Here is an 11,330-nt window from a genome sequence, read left to right as displayed (position 1 = left end):
TTGTGTGTGTGTGTGTGTGTATATATACACACACACACACACACCCTACTGAATGTTGTGCATCAGTATTTAACATGCCAGGACTCGTGAAAAGTCCTTTGTACGAAAATGGAAAAGGTTTTTCAGACATGTTTCCCCTGTAATTTTTGAATGGAAATTAATGCATGACCCTCTTTCTGTAATCCCACAGATTTTGTGATGAGCAGTGGATTGTCCCTTGTGGAAGATATCATTAGTACGTGAAAGCATGATGAGGAACAGTTAAATACTTCAGAGGTTACCGTCACAAATATGCAGTCAGTTAAGCAAGAAATTGACTCCGGTGAGCCCTATAGTGGAGATGATGCCCTGCTACTGGCTGTGGCCTTACAAGGGGCAAACCGGGACCTGATAGGTAATGTCTCTGCTTTACCCTTCATCGCTAAAACTACCTGTCGCAGGAAAAGGGAGTTTATCCCAGAGGAGAAGAAAGACACCATTTATTGGGAGAGGCGCCGCAAAAACAATGAAGCGGCGAAACGCTCAAGGGAGAAGCGCCGTATAAATGACATGGTGCTCGAGAACAAGCTGATGGCCCTGGGAGAGGAAAACGCCTCCCTCAAAGCCGAACTGTTGTCACTGAAACAAAAGTTTGGCCTTTTAAGCCCAGCAGCATACACCCAAGAACTTGAGAAGTTATCGAGCCACAAGAGTGCCCGTCTATATCAGCAATTCGTCACAGCCAGTGCCGACCAAGGCTCCTCGAGCAAGGAAACGGAGCCTCATCACCTGCGCAGTAGTTGCATTTCCGTCATCAAACATTCACCAAATATATCCAAGGCATGTGCTCCAACTCAGGATAGTTTAAATATACCCAGAACCACAGAGGTCAAACGGGAACCAGCGGAGAATGGCACCTTTCCACCAGAGAGAAGTAGTCCCTATGAACTCTTTAGGAACTACATGGCCAGCCCGATGTCGAGAGTCTACACCCAACCAGCTCAGTTCTTACAGATCACCAGGTCATCCAGTAACTCTCCCAGGAGCTCAGATGACGGTGCTGTGAGCAAATCATCAGATGGCGAAGATGAGCAGCAGGTCCCCAAAGGGTTGACGCCATCAGCGGCTGACCCAAGAAGCGTTATTGTATCCACACACAAAGTGCCCGAGGCCAGTTCTTCAGCGCTGCCTCATAAACTGCGAATCAAAGCCAAAACCATCCAAATCAAAGTCGAAGCCATCGACCCAGAGTACGACTCGTCGGGAAAGTTCTCCTCACCGGTCAACGGATGCTTCCAGGCCTCCTGGGACACTTCGGAGTGCTCTCAGTCCTTGCCGTGCCCTTTGTCAGAACAGGTCACTGCCATGCAGGACTGGACCCAGCCGTCGGAGCAGTGGAATAAAAGCAGCACAAAAACACTTCAGCACAGCTGCTTGAGTAGCAGGCAAAACCATAACATCTCAGACTTCCCGACTGTGGATGTAAACCAGCCATCCTATGCACACTCGGACGGAGAGGAGCGCAAAAGTGGCCCCTCTGAACAAACACAGCACGTCACGGCAAGGGGCTGGAATGAAACCAAGTGAAGCATCCGCTCATCACAATGAGTCCCTCTTGATAGCTCGCCTGCCTGAAGAACCCTCAGATGATTTGCATCTTCACTTATTTGGTATTACACTTGTGTGGTTATTGTTTGGCTTTGGAGCAACTTCTTGGTCACTGTATATTTTCAAAATAAAAGATTTTGAAATTCTAGTATACAGTGGTAATTTGGTAAGCACAAAAACAAAGCCTCATGTTTAGGAAGATTATCTCCTATTTAAAATAGAAATGCAAATATAATTTCACATTGCTGATTGGACTGAAAAGTTAATTCTTAAATTGTTTTTTGTGTTTTTTTTTTTACTCATCATTACCAACTGTGTCTGTTTTCCTCCGTTGCTCTCACAGTATATAGTTGTTCACGTAAAACTACAGAACTGAAAATTATGAAAAATTGTCCTTTTCAGAAATATTAAGTTATTTTTTGTGGGGGGGGGGGGTCACCTTTCAATGCATTGTTGAACCCACTGCACTCAAACTTTGGAAATGAAAAACTGTTTCACAACGGGCTCACGTTTTCACAAAAATGGTCACAAATGAGAGATGCAATTCTGTCTGTAATAAAACTGTGGTTATTTAAAAATTGCAAAAGAAATGTTCAAATGTGTTGGATTGCCACCTGTTTGTGTAACATGTTCTATAGATGCTGATTTTGTAATTTTCCTATATCGTCAATGCAGTTTACACTGAATCATGTTTTGAGGTCACTTACAAATTATATTGTTTGGTAATAATTAGGATTTTATCGAACAAAACAACCATGGTAAAAACAATGTTTGTATTGTAAAGGTACTCAAAATAGTGTTCCAAATGACTATGCAGTTACCACAAATGAAATGGGTGAAAGAAATGTCATTTCTGTCATGACTGTAATTTAAAAAAAAAAAAAAAAACATGCATGAATGATATTTCACCCCAAAACATCTTCACTGACCAACGTTCATGTTAACTTAAACCCTCTTCAATCTCACCCAAGCAACTCTCTCATCCATTGAACTTTGGAGTCCATAGAGGGTATCTGTCTGTCTCCTAAGTCCCAAAGGAGGATAGAAAAAGCTTCTGTTTGGAGGGATACTGCTGTCCACTCTCATAGATCGTTTTGGGATTGGTTTCACAGGTTCTCAATAGGGTTGAGGTCGGGGCATGATGGTGTCCACACCATGAATTTTATCCCTTGACATACCGTGTGGTATAGAGTGAATTGTTTTGCATGAATGACCGTGGCAGAAAATTCCTCGGTCAGTTTGACTACGTGAGGCCACATAAGTGGCCAACCATGTTACTCCCATCTTGAAATTCACTCCGCCGAGTCCTTGCTGACACTGCAACCTTGTTTGGATATGGTCACCTTCAAAGAATTCCATTCATCGGGATCATACAAAGTAGCATAGAATTCATCAGTTTTAAAAAACTGTTTGAAAAGTAGTCTCCGGATACAGTATGTCTGTTAATATTATCGTTTATCTAGGTCATTTCATTCTCATGGTATTTAATGGATCACTTATGGCGAAAAATTCAATGCTCTGAGAAAGTCTCCATGTTACCTGTTTGTCGCAAACAAATTAACAGTCTGTGGTGATGTTGAAATCTCCAGTAGTCTCGTTACTTTTTGCAAGGCAGTGGGCTACTCCACAAGTCTCTTCAGCAGAATAGCCGTTTGCCCTCATTACGCATTAAGAACTGTAACTTAAGTTTCAATGCTCTTATGTCATTTTCTTTAGCTTATTTTTAGTTGGGAAAAGAAATGATCGAACTTGTCTGATGACGATATCAGTAATGGATCTAGAAAGACTTAATGTGCTTCAGCAGGAAAAACTCAAAATGTCTCTTGTATGCGTTATCATTTGGAATATGTACAGTGAATGTATGGCGCTTTAATTTTCTTTGTAGCACGTATATAACCTGTTGCTCCTGTCATTGTCATCGTCCTTTTAACCACCATTCTCCTTTAGATTTTAAGAATAGGTAAAAGTTGTATTCCTGCTACCACAACCGATGGCAGTTTGGCAAATGTTGCCCAAGTTTTGGACTGGCCGGTTTGCCTTAACGCTAGAATTCATAAAGGTGATTATGATTAATGTGATGCGGCCATTGTATGTTCGAAAATATTTGGCTGGATTTGTTTTGTTTGAAGACACTCATAACAGTATGTAAACCTCTGCTTGGAATGTTTATCAGGTAATGTAAGATTTTGGACAAGAGGGTAAAGTATTTAGCACTTTAATAAATTGGTAGCCACATTTCCAATCTGAGATTTGACAGGATTGTGACATTTTATACAGATTGTGTACAGCACTTCAGCTCAAAATACCTTAATGTGATTAAAAAAAAAAATGTATGAGGAATAAATTCATTGCACTGATTTTGTATTCCATCTCTTTAAAGAAAAGTTCTGTTTTTTTATGTTCTAATGTGGTTGCTTTGGTGCCACCTTCTAACATAAATTAATTAAACACTGTTGTTTCTAGGACTAACTTTCCAATTGGTATAGCGTTTTAAGTGTAAACCAGTCACTACAACATCAACACTGGCTATTTAAAAAAAAAAAGAAAGAACTCCCTTGCCTTGATATATTAGCTTAATTTGTTCTGTGACCATGCTCGTAAAGCAAAACTCATATCTTAAATCACATTTCCATTCCTGCTGTATCCATTTCAGCCCCCCCCCCCGCCCCCCCAAAAAAATTGCTGGGTGTATTTTAATGAGGAAAATGGCGCTCTAAAATATTGTACTTCATAAGAACATATGGTAGTGACTGTAATGAATTAAATGATTTGTCACACTTTTTGCTTCAATTCAATGGCCATTAAATTGTTCCTTGTGGTCTGCACATCTTGGCCACCGAGGGGAATAATAATACAGACATACACGGAGCCACAGAAGACGTCACTCAAATCCTTGACAAAAACAAAACTATTGTTCTTTGCTGAGAATAAAGAATATATGTCACAAAGGATCCTACAGTTATATTTACCCTGGGGAACATTTGGGGAAAACAAATCTTAGATTTTAATGCTGATTAAAACTAAAATTGGCATACTGATTCCAAAATTGCAGTCCTACAGATAAGCAAAATTCCACTTGATTAGTTGTAGTAAGAACATCTTATTACAATGAGCTCATCTGCAGCTCTGGATGACCTAAAGAAAAAAATAGTATCTCTAATAACTAAAAAAAAAAAACAGGAACAGCACTACCAGAATAAATGAAGCAGAAATGTAACAGACTATTTCATCCAGTTTTTGTGTGGGGTGGGGGCCAATTTCACTCGTGTGATACCCAGCTGGAGAGGAGACAGCAACTTTAAAAACAAATGCTGTGCCGAGTATATTTAACAAGCAAGAGGTGGGAAATGAGTTTAACTGCTCGAGGGAAAATATGCTTTCTCTAGAACCTTCTGCCATTGCCAGCGCCAGCCGGGTTATGGGTGTTTTGTCCATAATGCTGGTACCATTCTTTCTCCAAAGTGTATTTTGTGCCATTAAAAGACCATTCGGAGCTGTATCTTTTACATCGACATTGGAGTTCCACTCAGTAGACTTATTTCAAAATGTTGGCTGGAAATGATATGGCTTCATTCTTTCAGCTTCAATGGTAGAGGCATTCCATTTGGCGAAGATGGGTGGCTATATCAAATATGCAGTCGCGTCCAAAGATAACACACGTGACAGTTGTCTAGTGACCTGCTTAATGTATGATGACAGCCGGCTGTATTATTTTTTAAATCTTTTTCAAAGTTATTACACATACATTTAATGTAATTTAGTTATCAAATTAATTCTAGAAAACATATTTTACTGCCGCAAATGACGACGCGTGAAATACTGTATTAATTGATCATATAAGAAGTTTTGTGTTTTTTGTTGCGTGCGTCTCCATACTTGCCCTACTTGCCCCAAAGCCTTTTTAATTATTATTAAATATAAAAATATGTTTTCATTTAGAATAATATAACATATTATACTATAATTAAAATATGCTTGCTTTTCAATGATAACTGTCTGGATTGGCCCAGTTAGTTTCATATCTTATCATGTTTTTGACATTTAAAACTCTCGTTCAGTATCTTTTCTGTGAACTGAGATGGCAGTGTCACGTGACTATGTCACGTGACTCAGGTCAGAGTTGAAAGTCACACGGTACGCATCGTAAGTATGGCGGCCCTGGTTGGACGCAGGGCGCTTTTGCAAGCCTGCCGAGTGCATTTTACAGACAGTCATTGCGCCTCCAAGCTAGGCTCGTCTTACTTCGCTTCAAGACGGTATGTCGGTTCCGCTAAATCAGTTTTTCCTCCGGTCCGTTTTGGCGCATCGGCACGACAGTACAGTTCGGAGGCAAAGGACGACTTGATCGTGAGGTACCTTGACGGAGAAGATCACGGTATGTTGTGTTGTGTTGTTTTGTTCAAATTTCAGTTGCAACCGTGAAAGGTTGAGCGAACATCCGTATGCGGTGCTTGCACAGTTGTTGCATAAACGCCGGCAAAGACGGAGTTCAGCCTGTCGTGAAACTATAGTGGCTGGATCCTGACGATGCTTCAGTGAAAGTGCTGGTAACTTATTGGACAAAGATTTTACTAGCAGTTAGAAGTTAAGGCACCTTGTGCAATATTACTAAATAATTATCAAGCATCTGTAACTGAGTCTACCTATTCATGGCATTTTCTTATATTATATTTTCTTATATTACTTGAAATAAAATATTTAAAAGCTGAGTTGTTCAAATTTGGTTTGTTTTTAATATATAGTTCATTTTGCCTTTATTTATGTAGTTTACCAAAGTGATGCAGTTAAAGTCACTGGTCACTGTAAAGTGAATATCAAATGTCTTGTAAATAGGGCTGCCACAAATGATTATTTTGAGCGTCGGCTAATAACAAACAGTAATCAAAATAAATCGACTAATCGAATCATGACATCAGTGTCCTAAAATAACTACCTGTTTTTTTTCCCCCAAAAAACTTTTTTTTTTAAAATAACCACATTCTGATATGTATTAATAATTTAATTTCAGGGGTAGAAATGATCTGTACATTGGATGGAGCCGATGATTAAGGCTTTTTTTTTTAATTATTTAAGCCATTACTTTAAGAAGGTGATGGAATGCAAATCACAGTGTACTGCACCAGCAAGCAGCTGCTTTTATATAACAAGTACCTGACAGTTTGAATTCTTTCAGGTATGTAAAAATTAATAATAAAGAGAATTACGATAGTACGTTCAATTTTTCTTAAACTTGCAGCTTGTTCCCAGCATTCCTTGGGCAATCTAAAAACAAAGACACTTATGCTGATAGTACAATACATGTACGGTATTTGAACTTTTAGTGAAGTACCGTTCCCTTTAATATTTATAACAAATGTGCTTGTACCAGCATTCCTTGGTCAATCTAAAAACGAAGACAGTTATGCTGATAGTACAATATTTGAACTTTCAGTGAAGTACTGTTGCCTTGAACATTTATAACAAATGTGCGTTTAAAAATAGAACAATAAAACTATGCATAGTTACAAGTGTAAACACACCAATTACCGTTATGAATACCAAATATCATATATAAAAATATACATGCGTATAGTTTAATTTCAATGGCCTTTAATGCCCTTATACAATATATATTTTTACATTTACAAAACTGTGCTACCAACCAAGTTCATTTGGAAAACAAAATTGAACACATCTTAAAAGTATTAAATAATATTACAAAACCAAATGAGGTAAGCATCGAAACCGAAAAATAAATTCTCCACAAAAATGTCAATTTTCGTCTCAATAAAAGACAATAAAAAAATGGCATTTTGTTCTAAATGCTCACAATTTGTACTACATTCCACCTCTAATCCTAATCTACAGCGCTCTGTTGTTCATTGTCAGGAAAGTTAGCATTTCTAAATGTTCTGGCCGAAAGGTTTTCTCACTTTTGAGAGCAGATGTTCCCTCCTGCAGAGAAGATCCACTCCGATGTGTTGGAGGTTGCAGGGATGCACAGAAAAGATTTTGCTACCTTTGATAGCATGGGGAAATGTCCCTCATTTTCATTTGAGAGGATCATCATTTCACACCAATACTGTATAGAGAATGATTCCCGTAAATTCGCCCACGGGTGTGAATTCAGTTTACATTTATATCCCAGTAGTAAACTTAAAAAATGTGTTTGTTAATGGTCCAACAGTATCATATGTACTTTTTTGAGTGGGTTTTACATTGATGTTCGTGACCTTATTGCTTGATTTTAGTAGCTAGTTGTACTTTGTGTTGGCAAGTTTCTGTCGTGTGTCTGTAACAGATTTTCTTTTTTTTTTTGTATTGTAATTTAACCTTGTGTTTCAGGTATAGTGGTTGTTGGGATAAACCGACCAAAAGCCAAGAATGCTATCAGCAAAAATCTGGTCAAAATGGTATGTACTGTTTATTTGCCCCTTGAATTTACAGTATCAATTGTCCGCAAATTCCTGTGCTTGCCAACCTGACAGCATTTTGCATCAATCCATATCCAATCCTTTTTGAACAATTAATACTATTGCTCTTGTAAATTAAAACATCGGTCAGGAATGAGTTTATACACAGATTTTTATTGCGCTCTACTAACCCTAACCCTCCAAGAAAGGAACAATTAGTGTCGCCTCTAACCGCTCATGGACTGGCAGGACTGAGAATATAATTACACTACGAATGTGAGACATTCGCATCTTGTTTTAAAACAAAGTGAAAATTCGCTGTTGTCTTATCAATGCGCATCATGTATCAAACTTCTCCCTTTGCCAAGCATTTGGACTGATAGACAACTGTGTCAAGTTCAAGTCAACTTTATTGTCAATTAAAAATCAGCTGCTCACTCTTGGGGGAAATTTGGTAATTTGACACTGCATGTTTGAAAACATTGACAGGCAGACATTTATTTAAAATAAATAGTTTGGAATTTTTGTCAACTTTGTTATCACAAACATCCAATCTATTCACCCAGTCGCTGCTGCCAGAAGTGGCTGTGGTGAATGAATGTGGAAGTCGGTCCCGTGTTGACACTTGACAACTTGACAGACACCTTGAACTTTTTCCAAAGATGTAATTAAAGTTCTAAACAATCAAAATGGCCCCTAAAAAAAGGGAAGCTGCTTAAGGGAGGGTCATTGGAAGCGCTTGTCATACAGGAGCAGAAGGATTTGTGCTCTTCTTCTCGCGTTTTGTAACCAGGCTGTGTTGTTCAGAAGGTGGGCATTTTACAAAATGTTTTCGGTCCGTCATTCAGCATCCGTCAGCGGTCTGGTTACTCATCTGTCATCGTCAATCTATCATTAATTCCCCCCCACGCCCCCCACCCCTCCCAAGCCGAAACAAACAGAAATCGGCAGTCAGTCAAACTGTCGCGTTATTTTAACCGCGCTTCTGTCAGTAAATTTCTCTGCTCCGCGAGTTTGTCAGTCAGTCCAACGTCCAGACATAAATCCGATGATGTGGTATGACCCTTAAAAAGGCCGGTCATGCTCAAAAAACACTCCAGTTTTGCTGAATTAAAACAATTCTGCAAGCAAGAATAGGCAAAGTGAAAGACTCACTGCCCGTTGAAAAGCTTGATTTCAGTTGTAGCTGCTGAAGGCGGCTCCAACTAGCTATTGGGTTTAAGGGGATGTCGTTTTTCAAACAGAGCTAGGTAACTTTGAATTGCGTTTTTTTTTCCCTGAATAAATTCAAAACAGCATTTTATGTTTACTTGGGTTATGTTTGTCTGATATTAACATATGTCTGCTATCTCAAACAATACCGTGCTCAAACGATGCAAACAAATTAGAATTTGAGAAGGCAAATTCTTTTTCATGGTCTGCTGTACATGCCATGTTGAATGTGTTGCCTTTAAATTCCGAAAACATTTCTTTCAGATGTCCGAGGCTGTGGGGGACATAAAAAAGAATAACAAAGTCCGCAGTGTAATTCTTTGCAGTTTAGTTCCTGGTATTTTCTGTGCAGGTAAGTCTTGGTGTCGGTTTCCTTTTGTCCATTTGTCAAATAAATGAATGAATGAATGCAAGGTTTAAGAATTCTGTGCAGTGCTCCAGTCTGACACTTTTTTTTTTTTGTTTTGTTTTTGTGCGTGTATTTGCCGTCATCTGGACGTTAGCAGATGCACACCAAACACAGCAGTGCAGCCGGGAAAAGTGGGGACAGAATTGAAATTGAAAGCCATTAATTTTTCTACAGCAATGGAAATAACCTCAACCAAGTCGATGGGGAGTTATTTTATGTCTTTGTTGGCTACTTGTGCTTGTTATACCAGACGGGAGTGCCGTTTTCCTTTTGGGGAATTATCGGCGAAGATATGCTTTGAAGTACACAAGCCACTTAATTCATTCACTCCGAAAGACGTTTTTAAACGTCTTTTCAGACTTGGTCCAGAATTGGCTGGTACGGAATAAGTTAAAAAAAATTACACTTTGATCATTCTGCTCTATAAATTGAAATTAATCTATTTATTACCTAGCCATATATAAGGTCAGGTTTGATCAAAACATTCAAAATACAATATGCAGATCTACTTTTCTAAGTGCATACACACGCATTTAAGTTGCCACAGCTCCTGCAATAAAACGCAGTGTTTCAAAAGGCCTCGAGCCTGATATGAGGATGCTTTGTCCTGTGTGCAGGAGCAGACCTTAAGGAGAGAGCCAAGATGCATCAGAGTGAGGTGGGACCATTTGTGTCCAAAGCAAGAGCGCTCATCACTGAACTGGGTAAACATGAAGACGTTTTATTTTTTGGGGTGTGGATGTTATCTTGTTCCCCGTCCCAAATTCATCAATTCAATCGATTCTGTTGCACAATGAGGGAATCATTTCCTGAAATGCCAAATAATTGTACTTGCGGTTCTGCTGAAATGTATTTCTACCAATAGGTAACCTACCAATGCCAACAATAGCTGCCCTTGATGGAGCTGCCTTAGGAGGAGGCTTGGAAATGGCTCTGGCATGTGACATCAGAGTTGCCTGTAAGATTCTTTTAACTTTGGTTTGGTATAACACCAAGTGGTTGTTTTTTTTTTTTTTTTTTGATTTTGTATTTATTTTGTTGTTCAATGCACACATCTTAATATTTTTCAGTTGTATGAGTTTTTTGGTTTGTTTTTGTGATTGATTTCAGCCATTTTGCGTACCGCTTCACCCGGAGCCAGTAGGCTGTTCATTATAAGGCTGCTTCGACACTAATTGGTTTAAGATAATTTTAAAGCAGCATACAGGAGAAAAAGCCCGATGTCTGTTGGTAAACATTGGAGTGGTGTGTATCTTTAGTTGTCATTGTGTTGTTTTTTTGTTTTTGTTTTTTTTTGGTTGAGTTTTTTTTTTTGTGTGTGAAATAAATTAAATTAGACTCAAAACAATTCCTTTCCTTGGATTGGAAACTCAGCATCTCTATATTCAAGATGGTGGACTGATAAAAAAATATATATATAGCATTGCTTGTACCGGTACCAATATACTGATGTACTTATTTTGTTTTGTTCCTTTCATTTGTTCTTTATTTTATGTGGGATTTTCAAAAGTTGATGATGGCCCTATCTTTTCCAGCAAATTCTGCAAAAATGGGACTTGTTGAGACTAAACTTGCAATTATTCCCGGGGCAGGTAAGATTGTTTTCCACTCTGAACAATTAATATCAACTTGTCATTTACAATCTAATTTGTCATCTACAAAATTGACTTTGAATCAAGTCGGGATTTTAAAAAAAATGCAATGTTGCAATATATATATATATATATATA

General features: G+C 38.5%; 2 protein-coding genes across 3 annotated transcripts in view; both read left to right on the top strand.

Annotated features, from left to right (window-relative positions):
- Positions 1 to 2,458, top strand: part of nfil3 (nuclear factor, interleukin 3 regulated) — an 8,200-nt gene extending 5,742 nt beyond the window's left edge. For both annotated transcript variants that reach the window (XM_019894594.1, XM_019894585.1), the window contains exon 2: positions 191 to 2,458. In XM_019894594.1, the coding sequence (XP_019750153.1) occupies positions 292 to 1,566 (1,275 nt within the window). In that variant the 5' untranslated portion in view covers positions 191 to 291 and the 3' untranslated portion in view covers positions 1,567 to 2,458. The remainder of the gene's footprint in view (positions 1 to 190) is intronic.
- A 3,236-nt stretch (positions 2,459 to 5,694) lies between these two features.
- auh (AU RNA binding protein/enoyl-CoA hydratase) overlaps positions 5,695 to 11,330 on the top strand; it is a 30,745-nt gene continuing 25,109 nt past the window's right edge. The window contains exons 1-6 of the mRNA XM_019894438.1: positions 5,695 to 5,962; positions 7,912 to 7,979; positions 9,456 to 9,543; positions 10,218 to 10,304; positions 10,466 to 10,558; positions 11,136 to 11,192. Coding sequence (XP_019749997.1) covers positions 5,737 to 5,962; positions 7,912 to 7,979; positions 9,456 to 9,543; positions 10,218 to 10,304; positions 10,466 to 10,558; positions 11,136 to 11,192 — 619 coding nt within the window. The 5' untranslated portion in view covers positions 5,695 to 5,736. The remainder of the gene's footprint in view (positions 5,963 to 7,911; positions 7,980 to 9,455; positions 9,544 to 10,217; positions 10,305 to 10,465; positions 10,559 to 11,135; positions 11,193 to 11,330) is intronic.

Source organism: Hippocampus comes, unplaced genomic scaffold (assembly GCF_001891065.2).
Source record: "Hippocampus comes isolate QL1 unplaced genomic scaffold, H_comes_QL1_v1.1 scaffold123, whole genome shotgun sequence".
Lineage (NCBI taxonomy): Eukaryota > Metazoa > Chordata > Actinopteri > Syngnathiformes > Syngnathidae > Hippocampus > Hippocampus comes.
Note: the sequence above shows the minus strand (reverse complement) of the source record. Positions and strands in the feature narration are given on the sequence as shown.